This window comes from Malurus melanocephalus, unplaced genomic scaffold (genome assembly GCF_030028575.1).
Source record: "Malurus melanocephalus ecotype Western Australia unplaced genomic scaffold, MMel_1.1 scaffold_33, whole genome shotgun sequence".
NCBI lineage: Eukaryota > Metazoa > Chordata > Aves > Passeriformes > Maluridae > Malurus > Malurus melanocephalus.
This window is the reverse complement of record NW_026623265.1, coordinates 2,329,978-2,351,539: the sequence shown is the minus strand read 5'-3', so window position 1 is coordinate 2,351,539 and position 21,562 is coordinate 2,329,978. Positions and strand designations below refer to the sequence as shown.

Genomic DNA, 21,562 nt, shown 5'->3' with positions numbered 1-21,562 from the left:
TGTGAAATACTGGATTCTGCAGTATCTGTAGTAATTTGCCTTGACTTCGCACTGTATGATATTTTCTTCCTCAGTGTGTTTGTTAATCTTCCAGGAATGGCCTATCAGTGGAGGCAACTGGGGTTTGATCACTCAGAGCTATCCAGAGATAATTATTACAGGGTAAGTGATACCATAGTCTAGTAATAACTTTCTTGGCTGATTGAGTATATGTGAGAATCTTTTCTCYTTTAGAACATTGTTTTGGATGAGTGGTTTGAGTGATTCATTAAATCATGATCACCAGACAAGTCCTTGGCATAATCTCCTTGAGGTGTTACTGAGAAAGTAAAGCAGAATATGGAAGGGAAGGTAGAAACAAAATGATAGCAAGTGTTTTACAGGAATTACTATTATTATGTGGTATTCTGGTGACCTGTGCTTGTTATAAAAGTATCTTGGATCAAAAATACCTTTTATTCTTTAATTTTTGTAAAATAGCTGAATAGTTTTAATGCATGATAAGTCCACTCCATACTTCCATACTTCTGGAATTCAGTTCTCAAAGGGACGCCAATTTTTCATCTCAAAAAGGACAACCAGATACTTAAATCTGATCATTTTGAGATTGATCTTTCTGTAGATTGATCTTTCTTTTCCTTACTACTGTAAGGAACATAAATAAAACGTAATTTATAACTGAGCAGTGCATCACTGAAAGCGAAAGCACTACTCAAGTGTTTTTAGAACAGCCCATTGGCCTTAATTAGGATTACTGTCACCTTATACTATACATTGCAGAGACTTTGAGACAGTTCTGAAAAAAATGAGGTCATCTGATTCTCAAAATCAAGGCTAAGTAAACAGCTTAGGTGACTCATTAACAGTKGGATACTGTATATTTAGGCATCTTCTTTACAAGAGTTGCTTTTACTTTAGGGCATCTTTTAAGAAACAGTGCATGGCAAGGTATGCCTCAGTTTTAGAATGGTAAATTAATATAGTACAGTAGGATCGTCAGGGAGTTACCCTCCAAATGTTTTTCTAGTCTCTTCTGTCAAACGTAATTGGAGCACATGTTGGTAAAATATTGGCTTTTAATACATTGTGAATATAAAGTGTCACTAAGAAGACTAATAAAAAATAGAATGTTGGCTGTATACTTTCCCATGAGTAACAGAGATCTATCTCTCCAACTAATCATTTCATGCTCTCATTTTTTTTTAATATTTYATAGGCATGCTGATGGATCAATCAAGTTTTGGGATGCATCAGCAAGTAAGTATTTTCAGTAGAGATTTTTGCTGTGCAGTTTTAGATTTTTTCATTTTTACTTAAAGGGTCAATTACATCTGCTGATCTACCACAGCTCTCAGTGAAAAATGCATCAAAAATTTGAAGTACAAATGATTGCACAAAGTTAGATTAACTAACTGACTAACCTTGCTCTTGGTACTTAAAAGCTGTTTGAAGCAATCTTGGAATCGTCATCAGTTGTCTTCGAAAACTTGCAGAAAACTGGTGAGATTCCAAAAGGCTAAGGCGTGTGTGGTCGTAGGAGGGAACAGATGTAATGTATATGTTTAAAAACTGGGAGGAGGACTATTTGGAGTGTTACAGATCTTTAATTTTGATTTGGAGTGGGAGTGGAACCTGGAGAGAGGAGGGAGGAAGCCAAACCTGATGGATTGTGTGCTTAGAAGATCTATATGGCATAGRTCTATCAAAAGGATTCTGTTAAAAAACACTTAGTTTCTTTCTAAAACAGATAAATAAACCTATTAAGGGAGAAATTGCACGCATCCTCTTTATTGATTTAAAAACTTTTAGGTATTTCTAATAGGGCAGTGTTGCAGATGAAATAGGGAAATGTGGTTCAGGTAGAAACACTGAAATATGGAAGAGGAGAGAGGATGCTCCAATTTAAGTTTTCCTAATGTTGTTACTAGTATTTATGGTAGTTATTTGGGACATTGACTAGAGAATATGCCTTTGTGAAGTTTGAAATCAGCATGAAGATGGTTGAAAGAAAATGTAACACAGAATTAGAATCACACTTGGGAAAGATACTACTCAAGGCTTAACTATATCAAAGACAGTGTATTTGAACATAATATCAGTGATGTACATTCACAACTTAGTTTCTGGGGAAAAAAATGGATGTCTCATGAATTGCAGTCTGTGTTGCATAAAAAAAATCACTGGGATAAATAAATGAGAATGTTGATAAAACCAACATGGAGTAACTCTCACTATTTAAAACTGTGGAAAGGCTTTATTACAACAGTTGTAAGAAATCTGTTATCAACAAAAATGTGAACTGATCAGAGGGCAGCACATATGAATAATGAGGCACAATARTATATATGTTGGAGGAACTGAGGCTGTTAAGTATGAAAGCACGGGTTAAAGGCCATAGATTTGAAATATCATGAAAAGAAAGAAGAGCTTAGCTCTCTCTGTCATAGATCTGATTAGGTTGTGGGTATGGCATATGTGATAAATGTTATTAGAGATCCCTAAGTACAGTAAAGCTCTGAGAAACTGTGAGGGCTTGTTTTATAACTGTAACTTAATATATATCTCTCAGGATAAGTGTTGGGTTATTTTTTATACTAACTGATCCTGTATTTGTCAAGTGCTATACTTCATGGGCAGAGGCAACACAGATATTCACTGCTTCTACTCCGCCCTCTTCTGCCGAATGGAATAGCTTTATCTATGAATAAACCATGATTTTTAAGTTGATTAAAAAAAATTAAGAGAAAAATTTCTGTTTAGATCAAAACTAATTTTTCTCTTTTGCTTTGTTTCTAGTAACGCTGCAAGTACTCTATAAGCTAAAAACAGCCAAAGTATTTGAAAAATCACGGAGTAAAGATGACAGGCCAAACACAGATATAGTAGATGAAGACCCATATGCTATTCAGATCATCTCATGGTGTCCGGAAAGCAGAATGCTGTGCATAGCTGGAGTTTCTGCACATGTCATTATTTACAGGTTCAGCAAGCAGGAAGTGACAACAGAAGTCATTCCGGTAAATAGTTGTGACCATTTATTAACTTGGTAGGRTTAAGCTATAATAAGACTGTTCTAGCGATTTACTACTTTGTTGTCTTTCATTATATTAGTGAAATKAATAAAAATAATTGACTTAAAACAAATAGATGTGGGGTTTTTTTGAGAAAAAGTAGTTAATTGTGAAATTGAACAAAAAGAAATATTGGATGCTGCGATATAGTTTTCAGTAATTTTTTGAGGTTTTGCAGCTAATAACCATTCTTTGTCTTTCTAAATAACCATTCTTTGTCAAAGCAAACAGTGCATCAAAACTTAGCTGTATCAAAGGTGAAATGATAATAGAAGTGAATGAGGTGTGGAGTTGAAGAATTTCACAGCTTTTGGGGTWTTGGTCACTTGAGTCCTCATAAATTACCATCTGTCCTGTCAAAACTCCTGCAGTTTGCAGAGCTGGAAGAGTACAAATGTGCCAAACGTGCCCTGAAATCTGTTGAGGATTTTGCTGTGTCACTGTTTTATTTCTGCATAAGATACAATGATTCTATTACAAGAGTTCAGGAAGTTTTTTTGTTGAATCAGACAGACACATGCAAATTTATGTATTTGAATCTATGAACTAAAAGCTAACTTGAAGCCATTTATTATAAAATGTTTTGTGTTCTAATTAAAATTTTGATTGCAATGTAGTTTGTTTTTTCCTCTTTCCTCCTTCTTGCAACACACACACAACACACACACACCCATCCCCTCCCTATTCTGCTCCCTTAGGATAAGTCTTAGTTTAAGGACCTGACGTGTGGGATTTTTTTTCTTCTGGTGTTTATTTATGTATAAGTGCATTCCCTTCTGAGGGAATAGTTTTTTCTATGCAGTTTTTATGAATCAACCCCTATCAAAGCTAATCTTCAGCACTCTTTAATGTTTTGAAAAATACCATAGAGTACTTTGTTTCAGTCCATGAGTTAAATTCTGTTCTGCAGATGATAATAAAATAGTGGAAAACTTCCTTTACCCTGCACTGCAGTTAATTCTAACATTGTTACAGATCCTGGAGTCATGATAAAGTTACAGTTCTTTAAAATGTATGATCTAGCTCAACACAAAATCAAACATTGTAAAAGTGTACATCAGTAAAAGTGTAGCTGCCCATGTGGCTTTAGCTCTGTTTTACTGTTCCTGAATGACATAAACCAAGTCGTCTTCCTAACTGATAATGTGTGTCAGCAGAATGATAATTAAATGGGTCCAATATTTAATTTCTTTCAATATTAAGAAACCAACTTTTAAAAACTGGGAAATATGTCAGACTTTGAGGTTCTAGCAACCTTCATATATTCACTCTGCAATAGTGTGATTCTCTGTTTCTGAAAATGACATGTTTTTACATGTAAATGTGTGTTTAGGTTGCACTGTTTATTAAACTGCTGTTACCTTTTAAAAGATGGAAAAGTCCTGGAAGTCACTTCTATCACTACTACACTCAGTTGTACTTCATTTATTTTATATCCAGTTTTTTGAAAGGTAGACTTTACTGATAGTTTCTTTACTTTAATTAACAGATGCTGGAAGTACGTCTCCTATATGAAATAAATGATATTGAAACTCCAGATGGTGAGCAGGTGCCACCAGTACCAACTCCAGGCACAGGTTCTAATCCTCAGTCCATTGTTCCCCAGTCTCATCCATCTACTAGTAGCAGTTCATCTGATGGACTTCGTGATAATGTCCCATGTTTAAAGTAAGTATATTCTCTTACACTTTCACTGAGTATGAAACTTTGCAAGAATATGTGATTAGAATATATGTACTTTGATATCATTTGCAGGAATGTCATCACTGGTGAAAATGTTTTGTTTTTTAGAGCAAAATCTTCCAAGTATCCGAAAGTTGAGCTCAGTTTTAAGCAATAAATATTGTATATTTATATACAATTTATATTATATATATATATATTATTATATATAATATATATATTATTATATATAATATATATATTGTAATCTTCATGTCTTTAAGCTTCATAATCTGATTAAAAAAAATTAAATCCTTGTCTTCTGATTTACCTGGTTTTAGGAAAATTTAACATAGCTGTTAGCATAGTTATAGATGATCACGCTTTAGAGCAAACACTTTTCAATTCAGTCACTTTGATGCCTTATTGTCCATTGAAATGCAAAGGAAAACTGGTGTTTTGTGGCTCTCAAAGCCAAGCTTGTCTGAATAAGTTTTGCAGAGCTTTAGGTTTTAGAACCAAATCAAAAGAAGTGAAAATTCTTAGCCATAGAAGAATTTTGTGTGTGAACTTTTTAGACTCATGAATATATTTCTTTTTTGGAAACTCTCCAAGGGAATGACTTGGTATTTTGGAAACAGAATTAAGTAAATTTCCCTTTGTCATGGATCTTCTCTTTGCATGATACCTAATAGTGCTCACAATGTAGGTCATTGATAAGTTTCTTGATGTTTTTAAATTGGGTATTTTTTTTTCTGCAAGCTTCTTTGTGTGCTTTTACCCATTTAGAGAAATTAAAGTTAAAAGATTCTGKCTGTTTTTACTCTCGTACAAGTGTGCATTATGTGACTGCTGAGCCATCATTTTTTCTAGCAGAATATAAGAAATACATAATGAATACCTTAGAGGTATAAAGTTAAGTATGTACTTTCCTTTCTGAAGTTTAAGGTCCCAACTTGGATTTTAACTCTTTGAGTGTATCCATACAGAAAATAACTAATTCTGATAGGTTTGCTTTATCTGGGTGAAAGTTTTCAAATTGTATTGATTGTACTGATTTGTGGATGTGTATTTTTGAAAAAAACTTACCTGAGTAGAAAAATTGGAAAATTCTGAACTTATGTGAAGTATTGACAAACCAAAATATTCATTAGTGAAAATAAATGGGTAAAATAAGAGGAATTTGGGAAACAGGAGCTTGTTCTATATAACTTTTCTCACATTAAAAAATGCAAGAGCTTTTCTGCATGAGTTSGTTTGTCAGCATGCAAACAAAATCTTTCCAGGAGCTTCAATTCCCCCAGTCCCAGGTTGGTTGCATGTAAATGGTCTACCATTACARTAATTTACTTGTTTTCATTTTGATTTTGCCATATCATCAGCTTTTTATTTGCATTTTTCTCAATACATTCTGCTTCTGTTCCCTTTTCATTTTGCTTATTCCACATACTCATTTCACTCCTTTCCATTATTTAAATCAGAGTTCTTTTTGARCTCTGAAAAAAAAGGATACCACCTTCTTTTTAGACACTGAATGAACACCTGTATCTATTTAAGGAAACACCGAGTAACTGTTATGCTTTGTTCTGCAGTTGGGGAAAAGGAAGTATTTGTGATCATTGTTCAATTAACTTTATATTAGGTAATGAATCAAAAGAAGTGGATTCCCAGTTTCAATGTGGATTTTTCTTCTGGTTGCTATTATTTAGTTTTGATTGTGGTTTTTACAAGTCCATTGTGCTAAAATTTAATGAACTCTGATTCCATAAGGAAAAGAATGGAGACAATGGAGAGGCCATGTCTTGTTTACTTGCAGAGTTAAAAATTCTCCTCTCAAGCAGTCTCCGGGTTACCAAATTGAACTTGTTATCCAGCTAGTGTGGGTGAGTGGAGAACCTCCTCAACAGATAACCAGCTTAGCAGTCAACTCAGCATATGGCCTGTAAGTATATACTACACAGTTTTTCATTATTCTGTCAAAAGGGTTCAGAACTGTCCGTTAAAATTAAGTCTCTATGTGTGTTCATATGAGCTGCACAGCAGCATAGAGGTAAAATCAGTGTCTTGTGCTTATGAGATAATTCCTTTTGGGTCAGAGCAGATACTAATGATACTAACAACAGAAACAAATCATTATCACTGTTTCTCATCTGGTGTTGTGCAGCCAAGAGTAAGTGTCATTTGAAGCTCTGTCATATTGGTTGGCAAGTACGATGACAGAGGTCTGTTCTGCTCAGCGCCATGTTTTTACAAGAGAACAATTGAACAATACTGCACTCTAAAATAGTAATTTATAAATATGTGCAATCTAGGATATTTCATAAAAATTAGGAAGCATTAAGTGCTGAACTGCAAAAAGTATTTATATGAAGCATTACCATCATTTAATTAGCATTGTCTTTCCTTTCACTTCTCTTTTTCCAGAGTAGTTTTTGGAAACTGTAATGGTATTGCCATGGTTGATTACCTTCAGAAGACAGTGCTCTTGAATCTAGGCACCATTGAACTGTATGGCTCCAATGATCCGTATCGCAGGGAGCCACGATCTCCCCGAAAAGCTCGGCAACCATCTGGAGGTGAGTAACCCAAAACATATTTTAAGCTCAGAAGAAAGGCACAATTGGCCATCTATTCTTAATGTGTATTCTTTGAATACAAACATACATTTTTTCACTGTGGTTTCATCCTTTCTTCTTGATCTGTCTCTCACATCACTATTGCAGGTTTAGTTGATTTATCTTTCCTTAGAAATTGTTGCTTAGTGGAATCTACTGATGCTTCATATCATTCCTTATTTTTCAGTATAACGTATGTTTTAAGAGAAAGCAAAYGGGAAAATATTGTGTGTGAATAGATACCAGTATAAATTTACAATGGTTTTATGCAGTTTACAAGAACTTAACAAGGCATGAAGAAGTATCCTGATATTTCTGATAAAGCTAATACCCATATCACATGTTTGTATGAATCCATTAATGTTTGCAGGTAACCTGAGTATTTGCTGGGATCTTTTGGCTTCCTGTTTAAACTTTGACTAGAAATGTCCCTTTTGAACTAAATCATGTTATATGGTTAATGCTGTTATGCCATGCTTGAGAGGAAACCTTTGATTTAAATGAGAAAAATAAACTTCTCCTTAAATCTGGTAAAATAAATCCCTTTGAAAAAGAAACAAAGGACTTAGATTTAAAAATGTGCTTGAGAGTGTTCTTTTTCAGCTGAGAAGGAAAGTGACTTTTCAGTCAAAATACWAAGCTTTTTGTAACCAAAAAGAAAATTTAGTGTTTCAAAATTTTCTTCTCCCTGATGTGTCATGGGTACTCCTAAGTTATATCAGAAAACAGCTCAAGGCAGAATAATAAAGTGTCATTGCTGCCCTAGGTGATTATTTTTTTGTAGGAAATAAACTGTTCAAAAAAACACWTTTTCATGATCAAATGTTGATTTCTTTAAGAGATCCAGAATAAAGTCCTTGAAMGTTCTTCAGATAATATTTTTTTCAAATTGAAATGGATGTTCTTAGGAGCTATTTTAGTAAATGGTTGGTTTGAAAAAGATCCAGTAAACACCMGTCAGTTTATTTCAACTGATGAAACTGATCTAAAAATCATTATTATAGAGCAGAGTGTACACAGTTGGTATCCTATCAGGTAAAATATGTTCTTGTGTGAACTAATCTTTGAGAGAAAGAAATAACTTTASTGTTTGACTGTGTTAATTTATCCTGGGAGTAAATGGCTTAGTTTCTGCCTCATGCATCTAGATGATAAACTGCCTTTTGGAGCTTTAAACATCACTTGCCTTTGTTTTCTTAACTTTTGTTATTTTAATCCAGTGAATTGGATCCACATAACTCTGTGTTTCAATTGTCTCTAAGATGTTCATGATGAAAGTCCTTTTTGCTTATGAATATAGCTGTTATATGAAGTCTTAYTTTTTCCATCTTAACTTTAATACTAACAATCTGCATGGCAAAAGCATTTTAATAACCTGGTTGTGCAAGTTAYTTGGCTGGCTTTTCTGTCTCAAATGTACTGTGAGTGTCTCCGTATTTCCTTTTCTCATTGCTTCATGAAGGTATGCTGACTGTGGCTTCTTGCATGTGCGGCCTTTCTAACTTATATTCAGAGTCTGTGAAAAAGCTTCGCACCTCTTATATAAGTAAGTCATCTCATGACATTCAAATATCTTTTTTTAACATCTGAATTTGATTTTTTAGTCTTGTTCATTCACCATAGTTATTTTTATTATTCCTTTTTAAATAATTGTTTTGTTTATTGAAACTGATTTTAATCCGTCATGCATCCATTGTATTTCTTGTTCGTGATGTCTTCGAAAGAAATTTAAAGGAAAAAGGCAACCGTAATAGTCTATGAATTTTGTGGTTTTAAATAAAAGAATCTCCTTTTGATTTTGAGATTTAATCTCAGAATTTACTGGTGTTTATAGAGTCAAGACCTTACTCACAAATTTAGTGTTGCTTTATTAGAAACTTAATTTGCTTGGTTCCCTTTCTGGCAGAAGCTTCAGAACACCAGATTTAGAATATTAGTAGCAAAAATAACAAGAAAAATTACGATTATGCAGTGATCTTTTTTCTAAAAGTGAAATGYTACTTCTTCAAAAATGTTGTTTATAGGGATTAAGAGTGGAGGTGTTTGTGTACTGCACAGCCCTGTTCAGTTTCAAAGCAGCTTTGAAGTTCAGGTATCTGTGTGAGGAAGGTAACCCATCAGAACCATGAATTGCTTGAGAGARTATGACTTAGGACATGATTCCCAGCATCCAAAAATATGGAGAATGTAAAGCTTATTTTTTAAAAGTGTAACATTGTTCCCTTCCTTAGGATGCCACTTTTCTCCAGCCCTCAGGCAGAGGTAGGTAATCTCAGCCCTTTTTTTAATGAAGTAGAGTGGATTAAAAACTAAGCTACTGAAAGAATGGAGTTAAAAAGAAACAAACAGAACTGCAAAACAAACTTGAAATTGTGGTCCAGGTCTTAGTTCTGCCATTTCTTTTCCCAAAGCAAGAACAAAGATACTCTCAATTGCCAAATACTGCTTTCTCTAGAGTCTTTTGTCCTCTGCTGCCAAGGCAGAAAAGGAGCTGGGCATAAAAGAAAYGCCTCCACCTTAAGATGGTACAGAACTGAAAACCAGGATCTGGCACCAATTGATTAATTTTTTGAAGAAAAGAAAAAGATGGGTAGAAATCCCAAAACTAGTTTCTGAAACCATTTATWGTAAAGCTGAATTTACCTGGACTATTTTATTTAGGAATAGGTTAAACCAAGTTTTGTACAAAAGAGTTAATTTCTTATCCATATAATTCTCTTTGTGTTTACCATCCTGACAGTATCTTGGTTAGTTGRAGTTTACAGTCATGTTAAAATCTGAAAACAATTTCTCTAGTTCATTTGACCTTCCTCATTATTTGTAGTTCTTTCAATGTATGTGTTGTCCAGACTTCAATAATTTTSCACAAATAAGAAGTCTGTTACATTTAAGCACTACCCTTTGATTTATTTTCAGGGTTAGAACCATATGAAATAGTCAGAACACTTTTAGATTTTGCATTTTCCCTTTCTTGGACATTTACTGTATGTATTTAGTGTTTTCAAAAATGCAAGGAGCTTATGCTTCCTTGATTTTGTTTTGAAAGATGTGCCTTCATTGAATTCTTTATCTTGAAAAAATTTCTACTTTGATACTTAAAAATTTATTTTTTCTATGACTAAGATATTTTCAATGACTAAACAGTAATCTTCAGGGAGTATAGGTACTCAATATCTAAATCTTTCTAGAAAAAGTTCTTTTCTATTTATTGTGGTCGGTTTGGAAAATTTCTATTTTTTGAGACTGCAACAGTGTATTTAAGAAAAAAAAGAACTAGCTTACGCATGCATTCGGACACGCTCGTAATTAGCTACATTAAATTCACATTCAGGCAGCCTGCAACAGAGCAGCATATTGCTATTGTACATTTGACCACTTCCAAAAAGGGCAGGAAGGGTTAGTCCTTCCTCATTAAAATCCCTGCTGTTCTGTAAGTTCAGCATAAAATGTGAATTCAATAAATAATCAGTATCTGCTAACGTCCTTATGATTTAGTAAATGATATGTCCTTAATTAAAGAAATAAAAATTTACAGGGGCATCTTTTAAAAAATTTCTTAGAGTAAGAATTACATATCTTCTAAAATATTAATGGAAATGCAAGATTTTTCCCTTCTCTTGTATTGCAAGAATATGATGTATTTCTCTGTCATCTTATTTTTTCTACTCAGAAAAGAAATTCAGATTCCCGTCTTAAAGCAGCATCTATTTAGAGACAAGGCTTTCTGCACTAGCTAGACTGTAAACTGTCATTTCAGGCTAGCTCTACAGATACAAGCTCCCAGTTGGGATCGTGTTTTGGAGTTTATCAGTGATTCCTACCAGGTATATTACTCACATGTTTTGGGTGGCAATTTATAGTTTGTGAAGCATGCAGTATATGTGTTTTGTTAAGGCCTGCTAGACAGTGTCATCAGGTGCTTGTCAAGGTTAAAAACAAGATCAACTTTTGCCTTCAGACTCTAACAGTGAGGGGGGAGGGCACAGAAAATCAACTTTGGCCATGTGCCTATAGACATGGAATGTGTAAGTAAAACCTTTCTAGTGTGATGAAAACTACATACACTGGAGGCTCACACTGTTTGGAGACCTTTGCTTGATATATTTTTGCTAAATATGACAGGAGCCATTAAATCAATACTGATAAAAAATGGAGACCAGTCATAATTTCATGATGAAACACCAAAGCTTATATAGCTATTATTTTTTCCTGCTTAGTTACCCAAGTTCACACAGACCACTTTTTGCAAAGTACTGTTGGTGAGAGTTATGAGATTTTGTGTGACTTTTTGATTAGCACAATATAATACAACTCTTTAAAAGACAGTGTTTCTTAGTTCTACCAGAGGCAGTTTAGGTTTCTGACAGAACTGGAGCAATTAGTACATGCATGTGACTTTTAAAAACTTTTGTTATACATCGAACAGCTTTTTGACMGTAATCTATGAGTGATTCAGAAGTGAGGTTGAGGCAAACTGGAAGAAAACATATGTGGAACTCTTCTGGGGTTGCTTGGTCATGTTCTTTTTCCTATCTCCCTTCATGAGCTGTTTGAATTTTTAACTTAAATGCTGTGAGACCAACATCAGCTGTGACTGACATCAGCTTTTAATTGTTGGGTTTGGGGATTTTTTTTTAACTCCGTTTTTCAGGTTTATTGTTTTTAATGTTTACATCTTCATATCAAGTTAGTTGTAGTTGTAAATTTTAAATGGGGTGTTTTCCAGTCAAGTTGTGGGTTCTTCTGAGATATGTCTGCTTAAAGCTTATGTAAAAAACTGACAAAAGTCCCATGAAACTTACTATATGCATCAGTTAATTTCAGGTGTAATTCTAGGGAGTTTTTAATGCAGCATGGTTATGATGTCTTTAATGACATTATTTGGATTTTGCTGATTTGGATGGATTTCAAATTTCTTGCTTCTGGAGTTCACAGATATAAACTAAAAGCCTATTAGAAGGTCACTTGTGTGTCTGTTGGTATTATAGAAGGTTTTAGTTTTTGCAGTTCTGAAACAGAAACTCTTGGATCAATTTGCTTTTGTAATTCATAGCAATTTGCATGGATGCTATGAGCTTGGAAGCAGAGAACTTCTCCAGGAGAGCTGTCTTGCTGCCAGTGCTCCTGTCAGAATACCTGGCGTTTTAAGAGGAACATCAATATTGCCTTGCAAGTTTCTTCAGCTTCGTTATGGACAGACCCTCCTAGTTCACAGATCATTCCTGGTTTACTCTGCTTATTTTAATTAGTAATATGATCATAGTTAAAATTACTTTTCATCTATTCCTGTTATTTTTCTCTCCTTAGTAATAGCAGTRATGGCTGTCAGTAGATTTCCAAGGTTTACATGCCATAATGATTACTATAATGCAAACTCTTATTATTAATTAAGATGTACATTAATCAAAGTATAGCCTTGACACTTCTTAGAAAGCATTCAAGTGTGCACRTGTATGACTTCTTCTTGGCTAAGGACTGTTCCTGTCAGTTCATGATTTTTTGTAGAACTAGTGCAAGAAGTTAAACTCTTATTTTGAAGGTAAAGAATTAATATTTGTGGAAAAGAGGAAATTGTGTTCCAATCTMTGTGTTTGATTTGGTTTTGCTCCTGAAGGGGCAACTAATTCTAAGAGCACAGGTTKATACTCGTAGCACTGCTACTATTTAAAACTTCTGTTGCTTGTTGTGAAAGCAACATCAGAATTTAAAAAAAAAATCTTTTCACATTATCCTGTCTAGTTCRAAGTATTTAGTCTCCCAAGCCTGTTTAAAACTCTGGTTTAAAACCATGAAAATCCCATAGTGTTCACTGATTTACTGACAGAAGACTAAATAAATTGTTTTTATCTTTCTCCTGTGTGGTAGAAAGATATGCCTTCCACCTGGAATGTCATTTGACATTTTAGAATTTAAATTGTTAAATGTACAGTTAGTCTTAAGGTCCTTTGACAATTTGACCTCAATTATAGTCATTGAGTTTTGAGGTTTAAGCTATACATATTCTTAGTAATCTTAAAAAAGATTATTTTGGATAAATGGAGCTGTTAATGCAACATACTTTCAATGTGTTCCATATTGATATGGTATTTCACTAGAACTTTTTTCCATTTAAACTATTAACTTCTGGTTTAATATTTGGAAATTTTAAGSTTTGCTAGAGTAGAGCTGTTGTATTTTTGTTTGTTAACAGGTATGTATGGATGCACTTGTGAATGTGTAGTGGACAGTTGTATAGACAGGCTTTCCATGTGATGTCTTTCTTGCCTTATTCATTACCATTACACCTCTCAAAATTTTTGTGTATTGGAAATATTTGTGTGCATGCAAAACCCTCTAATTTTAACAAATATTTCTTAGCTATTACTGTTCAGTATTATATGCTTATTTGCCTCACATAATGAAATCATCACATCATAAAATTTCTGTAGGAAAGCTTCATGCTAGAAACCTGAAGATGCATTACTAACCTTAAAATATCAACAAAATGCACTTCTCTTAATCAAGGGCAGTGTTGAACAGCAATTTCTTGTCAAAAAGGAGAATAAGAAATTCCATGTATATTTTTAGTTTAGTGTTATGGAATAATATTTAGCTTCCGTCTTTTGCATTTGATGGCATGTGACTAGATTTTATTTCCTTCACGGGAATGGAAGGAATTAGCTTTCAGRTATTAATATACATCTGTGGTTATAGACATTGATCAGACTTGATGTAATTCCTCTATGCAAGGGAGAACACCCATGTAAGCACCCTAAGATCTGAATTCTCTAAGTGACAATAAGGATTTTTTCAGGAAAATTAATTTGGCAATACAAATTGGCAAATACAAAGCATATCACTGTAACAGTGGCAAAGTACTTTGAAAAAAGGCACTGTAGTTTTGCACATCATGTCTTTGTAATCTTCAAGAAACTCTTTTATCTGATTTTCTTTTGCAATTACTTTTTGTGCAATTGTATTTTAAATTCTATTATCTTTTAAATATRACAAATATATTATTTTTATATAATTTAAATAATATAATTTTTTTCCGAAACAAATTGTGCCTAAAGTCTACCTATAGCATGTAAATAATTAACTGTTCTGATAACTCTGTTTTGCTGAAAATATAGTGGCTTTCACTGAAATTTATTGAGGGAGTGTATTTTGCAAAGGGAACTTTAGCAGGAAGAAATGACTCTACAGTTACTGTAGGTAATGTCAAAGAAAGTAATATGTAACAGAAATTCTATCATAACTGGCTTCTTTGTGTGTAATAAGAAATGAAGTTCCTGACTGCAGTGGAAGTAAAAATAAAATAACTGTATTTATAATACACTGGTTTTGTGTTTCAGCAGGTCTTTGTGATATTAATGAAGGTACAGTGGTGCCAGAAGACCGCTGCAAGTCACCAACATCAGGTAATCATAACTTTGGCTGATCTTCAGCTTCTTATTTTYCCAGAAGATGGCATGCATTAACACTTACTAGTTAAGTAATTATATAAAACCATTATTCTCTTGCAAACTGTTTGAGCTGTCATAAATTTTGCCATGTTGCACCACTGCATTTCTAGAACAAGGCTGGCTTAAGATATGCAATAGGAATGTGTCATAAAGATGAGTGAAGAGAGATATAAGCTTAATTATGTATGCCTCCGGGAACATACTGCACAATGGAATTTTGAAGCATTGACAAGAGATGCACAAATTTCTGTAATAGTTCATGTGATTGTATTTWGTATTCCTCAAAAGTGGTAAAGATTATTTCTGAGTAAGCTTACTTCTGCTTCCTCATAAGTAGCAAATTACTGTTTTCCTGTGGAGTTCTTCAGAAACCGGCATCTTAAAAGAGTAGGAGTTCCCTACTTGATACTCCTCCTACCACACCGCCTTTTGGTTTGTTTTTTTTTTTTTTTTTTTTTGCTACTGCTGTACGTGAGTATTTTAAATTTTAGTTTAATACTGGCTAGTTGAGGCAATAGTTATATAAATAATAAGTGAATAATTTTTGTAGTAGCCACAAATTGTCACTTCACTTCTTGCTTTGAGAACTTTGAAAAATGTCATTTTGTTTTATTCARAACTACTCAAGGTGAAAGGACTCAGCTGCAGATTTAACTGAAGTACGTAGAGTAAAATGCTAATCAAGATGGGAGTCTAAAAATAGATTCCTTTTCTATTGTAGCCTGTGTCTTTCAAAGCCAAGTTGAARGCATAACAAACCAAAACATTGTTTGTAGCTCTAGCAGAAATTTTAACATAAATTCTRATTTCTGATTTGACAATTGTCTTTTGATGTTTTTGTGCAGAACATTTCTTTAGATCAGTCAATGTCATTTTCATTTTTGCTAGCTCTTTCTTAGAGTAAATTTGATTTATTTATAATTAAAGCAAAACATGGCTGTGAATTTCAATTAAAAGTCTTACCTGAAGATGTGATTTCATGACAAACTTTGTGTTGCTAAATACTGGCATGCTGAAGTCATCATCTTCAGTGTAGTTTATAATGAAAGCATTTTTACSGTGTTGAGAATAAAGAGCGTATTTCCTATTTTATTTTTACATATTGGGACCAATGCCTGTAAACAATTTGCCATGCAGTGCTGCAGTAAATCCTTTCTCTGTCAAGGCTGGTGATAGTTATCAGTCTCACTAAGGTATTTGAATTTAACGCACTTGAAAAGTGGAGACTAAATCTAGWACACTCCTATAAAATGTGTGCAATGAACAGCTAATGAATCATATCACCTTTCATGGTGTATCATTTTTCCTCCTGCTCCTGTATCACCCAAATGTCAGCTCAAACAACTTCTAACTTTTARTGCTTAACCTTAGAACACTGTGTAGTTTAAATAAGAGAGTTTCATTAATGAGTTGGTGTTGAAGTAGAGTGAAACTCAATTCACCATTTCCCCAATAGTGCAATGAAGGCAAGTCCAAGGATGAAAATTAAAGTTTATAGAAAWCTCCTGAATTTAACAATTGGCTTCCCCTACCTTCCCCCTGATTGTGTTGTGTGAGCTGAAGTACGTTAAAAAATAATGTCTAAAGTACCAAAAGTAGTGCATGGACAAAAGATGAAGCAGGRATGTAACCGTTGCATTCTCCTGTAAAATAGAAACTTCTAGTAGTGAGGTTGGACTGTGYCTTGCTTCCCTTGATTCTCTCCTCTGCTCTTAGTGAATCAGATGAATTTTATGGTAGACTTCTCAGTTTTTCCCTTAAAAAACTCTTGGGCACCACCCTGATATGAAAATGAAGGTGAAGAGAGAAGGACTGCAATTCCTTAGGTTTGGTTTGAGTTTTATACCTTTTCTGGGCAAAAGCACAATACTGGAAAGAAGCTTGGCATTTAGCTTTCAGAGGTAAGATGACCTTTTTGAGAAATTTGCTGCAGAGTATTGGCAAGCTTCAGAAGCAGGATGRAGGCCAAATCTAAGGAAACCTTCTGCAGTCTAGAGACTTTCTACTTGAGAGAAAAATACTCAAACACAAAATGTTTGCATGTTGCTAGCTTTAAGATTAGAGGATGGGATCAGAGATTGAAGGCCTTTATTGGCTTTCATTGTTAAAATAATAATAATCTGTAAAAGAGTGATCTGTAAAAAAGAGATCTGCAAAAAAGTCCATTGTTTGGACTGAAGCTTGCAATTGCTTAAATCTACCTTTCCTTTAAAAGGTGTCCAGGTAAAAAGAAGTGGAAGGTTACTTCTGTTAGACTTCCTCCACTGGGTATTTATGTAGATGAGAGGACTGTGAAAGGGACTATCTGCCTGTGCAAATTGGGAGAGTATCCTACAGTTTCAGTAACACAGAACTATAGAAATACTGTGAAAATGCAGAAGGAATAGTCTTGTGTCCAACTTTTTCTGTGAAGCCAAGCAGTAACAGGCTTAGACTCTGGGGATGTTTATCTGGCCTAAAACATTGTATAGCATTTAAACTGTCAAGTTTTCATCTTCAGAAGCGCCAAAATGCTGGTGTCGTATTCTGATTTTACACTTTCATAGCATAAAATGTGATCAAATATGAAAAATTTTAGATGAATTGTGTTTTAATTTCATGACAGTGGTAATCCTGAAGCTGTGGTCTGTTGCCACTATCAGTTTTTCAGGGTTGGGATACACCCAGTGCTGGGTGGCAGCATTGGCTCAGAGCTGTCTGCAGAGTAGCTGAAAACAGTGGTCCCACATTGATTTACTCCATTGGAAAAAAAAAACCCAAACTGATTTATAGAACTTGCATTTATTGTTACAGCTGTGTTTTGTGAATCATAACTTAGGCTAATTTTTGTGTGTGGAGCAATGATTAGTAGAGCCATTTAGTTATTCAGTGTAAATATTTGGTCAATGAGGGAAGTATTTCTAGCAGTAAACTCACTGCAATGTGCAGTGTTTTACCTTACATTGTAATTTCTATGGCAGAACTTAAATGCCCAAAGTAATTTCTACKTTATAATATCTAGTGCAGCTACAGAGAATACCAGCATCAGTATTTGATATTTTTTTTGTATCTTTGTTAAACTCAAAGCTAGTATATTATATTGTATAATATATGTATATTGTATATGTATTAATATACATTGACTTTTGTGTCAAAGATATATCCCCTTCATTCGTGTCAAATGTATGTGAGTATCCATTTCATTCTGTCTCCACTTGTAGGTTCTGGTTCACCAAACAATTCTGATGATGAACAAAAAATGAATAATTTTATAGAAAAGGGTACAGTATTTTTCTTTTCTCTAGTCTTATTTTTTTGTTCAGTCCACCTTTTGATACACATAGATTGATTTTTTTTTTTTTTTTTTATCAAAATATTATTTACAGTGAAGACCAAAAGCAGAAAGTTTTCCAAGATGGTAACCAATGACATAGGTAGGAACTAGAAAAATTCTACTCTTTCTAATCTAGTGCCTTATTCTATGCAGCACTAACCCAGCAGCAAAAAAAAAAAAAAAAAGGGCAAAGTAACAATCAAAGTTCAATGCATTGTTATTAATTTTCTCATTCTTTCTGCTAATGGGTAATTCTGTGGGCTGCTTCTGTACTAAATACACTGGGCACATAAAAAAAAAATCAGGAATGCTGGTGGTTTAAATTCTCCGATTTTACAATTGTGCTTTTCTTTTTCTAATAGCTAGGAAGAGTTCAGTCTGTGCAAGTCACAACATGATTCCACTACTTTTGCAAAGGTGTGCTGGTTTTGGGAATATATGGCTGATACAATTTTTTTTTTATATATATATTGTATTCATAGCCATATGGTCAGGTTTTTATATGACTATGGTCAAGAAAAGGCTTCTGTTTTGGTTTCATTCATTCATCTGGAAGAGGACTTGCTTGTATCCATAGATATACCCCACTGCTGTTTGAGAACTCTTTTTGCTATTCTGCATCCAGCAGTGACACAATACCCTACCAGCTCTAGACTTGTGTCTTAACAAATTGGCAAACAGATTGCCTTGGGATGTGTTGTATGCAGGTAGATTGAACCCTTTTATGGCTGGAATGGAAATAACTCTGCTTCTGATGGCTGGGTCATTAAATAAATGAGAGGCTGTATGATTTAATTTTGGGAGAGGGATTCTTCTTTCTTAACTGGGATGTGGTTACTTTCCTTGCAGAATCACTTTGTTAATGGTTCATTTTGTTTTCATTTAGTAGATTAGTGTATCCTTGTAGGATAATTTCATTTTATTTTTTCAGTCAGTTTAGGTTGTAATTACTTTATATAGTAAAGCTATTTGCTAAACTACTATTTCATAGGTTTTGTGGAACCATAGTTTAAGACCAGRGAGGAAAATGTTTATTTTCCTGAAGTCTCCCTTTGGTTTTTCTGTTTGGCAATTTAAGTTTTATCTTAAGCTATTAATCCCTTTTATCACAATTCTGTATTTGAGACAAAGCATCATTCAAAATACAGTGAGACAAATAGGACTATGACAAAGCAGTCCCTGAAATTTGAGGTATAGAATAAGAAAGTGCTCTACAAAGGACATATTCTTGCTCTATGTTGAGTCCTTCTTGCAATGATAGCAGAAATGGCAGGGAAAATTAGTTTTGAGCGAAAGTCTGAATATAAGTCAAGAAAGCAAATGGGTGCCAATAATACATTATGTGAATTCATCTGTAATTAAAAAGAAGTTGTTGTCTTTTACATRAGCATCAATATGTTCCCTAAAGGAAATTTAGGGTAACTAGAACCTAATGTTCAGSTCTTCTAATGAGAAAAACAACACCTAATCTTGTGCATGTTATATCAATGTCCATATTGCACATGTGCAAAACACATGTAAAGTGTGACAGACTGTGACCTCTYTTTTTTTCCACTTCTTTTCAAAGAGTTATGTTAGAGCATTAATAAAGCATGCTAATTTTGATTCTGTAGAGCCATTCACATCTGTTTCAGCTTGAAGCTTTTCAAATGAAAGTATTCTGAATGTTTTTCACAGCTAAAAAAAGCAAAGCATTTATTTATAAGCAATGCATTCTTCAGGGTGTAAGATATACTGTGATTTGTGCAATTTGCAGTTTATTAGAAGCTTAAAGATAATTATTTATTTTGCATTTTCTTAGTTTTGAGTGGTTTGCTTTGCACTTGAATGTGGTTGTTTCACTGCCATGTTTTCTGTAGCTTTTCTGGCATGCTTATTCTAGCTCTCTGAACTTACATTCTAAGCTCTTTCATATAAATAAAACACCTCTTCTGTGTTAATAGTTGCATGGGTTTGCTTTTCATTGTTTTAAACTGAATTGACAACGACGTGGATGGACAATGAGTTTTGTAAAATGTGTCACTGTCATTACCATCACCATGTTGTATGAAACAAATTGTTTGCTGTCAACTGTGTTCTCAGGGGTGAATTTGATGTATTTGATGTATATTGCATGGTCACAGCTCTCTGCACAGGCCCATAGTGCAATCAGTTCCACTTCTTCCCATTCTTTGTCAATGTGTGAAATACAACCTGCTAAATGTGTTGCAAAACAGAATTAGAATAATTTACATTGGTAACTTCAGTTGCTGTTAGTATCACTCTGGTGTTCGTCACATGGGAACCGGGAGCAAGGGAATACTGCTAGCAAAGTGTGAAGTGATTTCATTTCAGTGGTAGGGCTGCAAGGTGGTAACATAGCACACACAGTTATAAATATGAAGCTATTGTGAATGGAATCACTTTATTGCAGCTGATGTAGAGACATTATCATTTCTGCAGATTTGTGACAGTATCAAACAAGGATTCTGTGATTGGTGAGAGGATCAAAAAAAACCATGTAAAACTGAAACAATAGCCCAAGCAAAACAATACGCAAATACTTCATGTACCAACACTTTCAGATCAGGTGGTCTGGTTTGKTTTTTTTKGKTTTTTTTTTYCCTAAGTGCTCAGTTGTAAATGCTCTGTGCTAAGGAATGGATASTAAGACAAGTTAAAGACCTGCTGTGAGTCTGTTGCTTTTGGGTCATGTTTCCCTCTTATTTGCCTCAGAGATGCACCTTGAAAAAATTATGGTTAATGGTTACCTTGGAAGCATTGAGATATTGAGATATTTGATTTAACTAACCATTTTTAGAAATTTTGGAGAGTGGTCTGGCCACTATTGAATCCAACCCATTCTGTTACAAATGCCATGTATTTGAAAGTACAAACAATGTGTTGTAAAGTAATATGCAGAAGTGTACTAAATGCAGATGAATTTATAGAAAGAAGAATTGGTAGGAAGTACTTAATTTCTAAGGCTGTGTCATTTTCATTGAAAGACATTCACATCCAACTTCAGTGGAAGCAAAATCTTCAACTGTTTTACTCATAGTTTGGTTAGTTAAGTATTTAGCGTAAAGAGATAGAGATGATTAAATATTATAGGTTGTGTTGGATGTTAAGATGTAACAACCATTTCTGGAAAAACTTTCAAKAAAGGTGCCTGCAAAATTCAGTAGATTTTGAGACCTTTCTATCTTTCTTTACATCTATCTAGCCTACATGTCAAATACTTCTCTGGAAAATTGGTCTTATTTGTTTTCTGCACTTTATAAATTTAAAAATAATTGTGAACAGTATTAGTAGATAGACCTAAGCATAGTAGATTTAATTCCAACCTTTTATAATCCCTGCTGTTGGTATTGACGTGAAGTTTCTCACATTTGTTACATTCTAAGTGTACACCTAAATTTTTCAAACATTGCTAAAATAATTGACCGTTAATGCTGCATTCATGGAATCAAATTT

At 33.9% G+C, this 21,562-nt stretch overlaps 1 protein-coding gene across 7 annotated transcripts in view; it reads left to right on the top strand.

Annotated features, from left to right (window-relative positions):
* STXBP5 (syntaxin binding protein 5) overlaps positions 1-21,562 on the top strand; it is a 107,468-nt gene that overhangs the window by 64,053 nt on the left and 21,853 nt on the right. For 2 of the 7 annotated variants that reach the window (XM_057364002.1, XM_057364000.1), the window contains exons 14-22: positions 95-162; positions 1,217-1,257; positions 2,797-3,017; positions 4,561-4,739; positions 6,550-6,675; positions 7,158-7,309; positions 14,683-14,748; positions 17,994-18,053; positions 18,159-18,206. In XM_057364002.1, coding sequence (XP_057219985.1) covers positions 95-162; positions 1,217-1,257; positions 2,797-3,017; positions 4,561-4,739; positions 6,550-6,675; positions 7,158-7,309; positions 14,683-14,748; positions 17,994-18,053; positions 18,159-18,206 — 961 coding nt within the window. The remainder of the gene's footprint in view (positions 1-94; positions 163-1,216; positions 1,258-2,796; positions 3,018-4,560; positions 4,740-6,549; positions 6,676-7,157; positions 7,310-14,682; positions 14,749-17,993; positions 18,054-18,158; positions 18,207-21,562) is intronic. The other 5 variants (XM_057364005.1, XM_057364003.1, XM_057364006.1 and 2 more) reach the window with 3 other exon arrangements.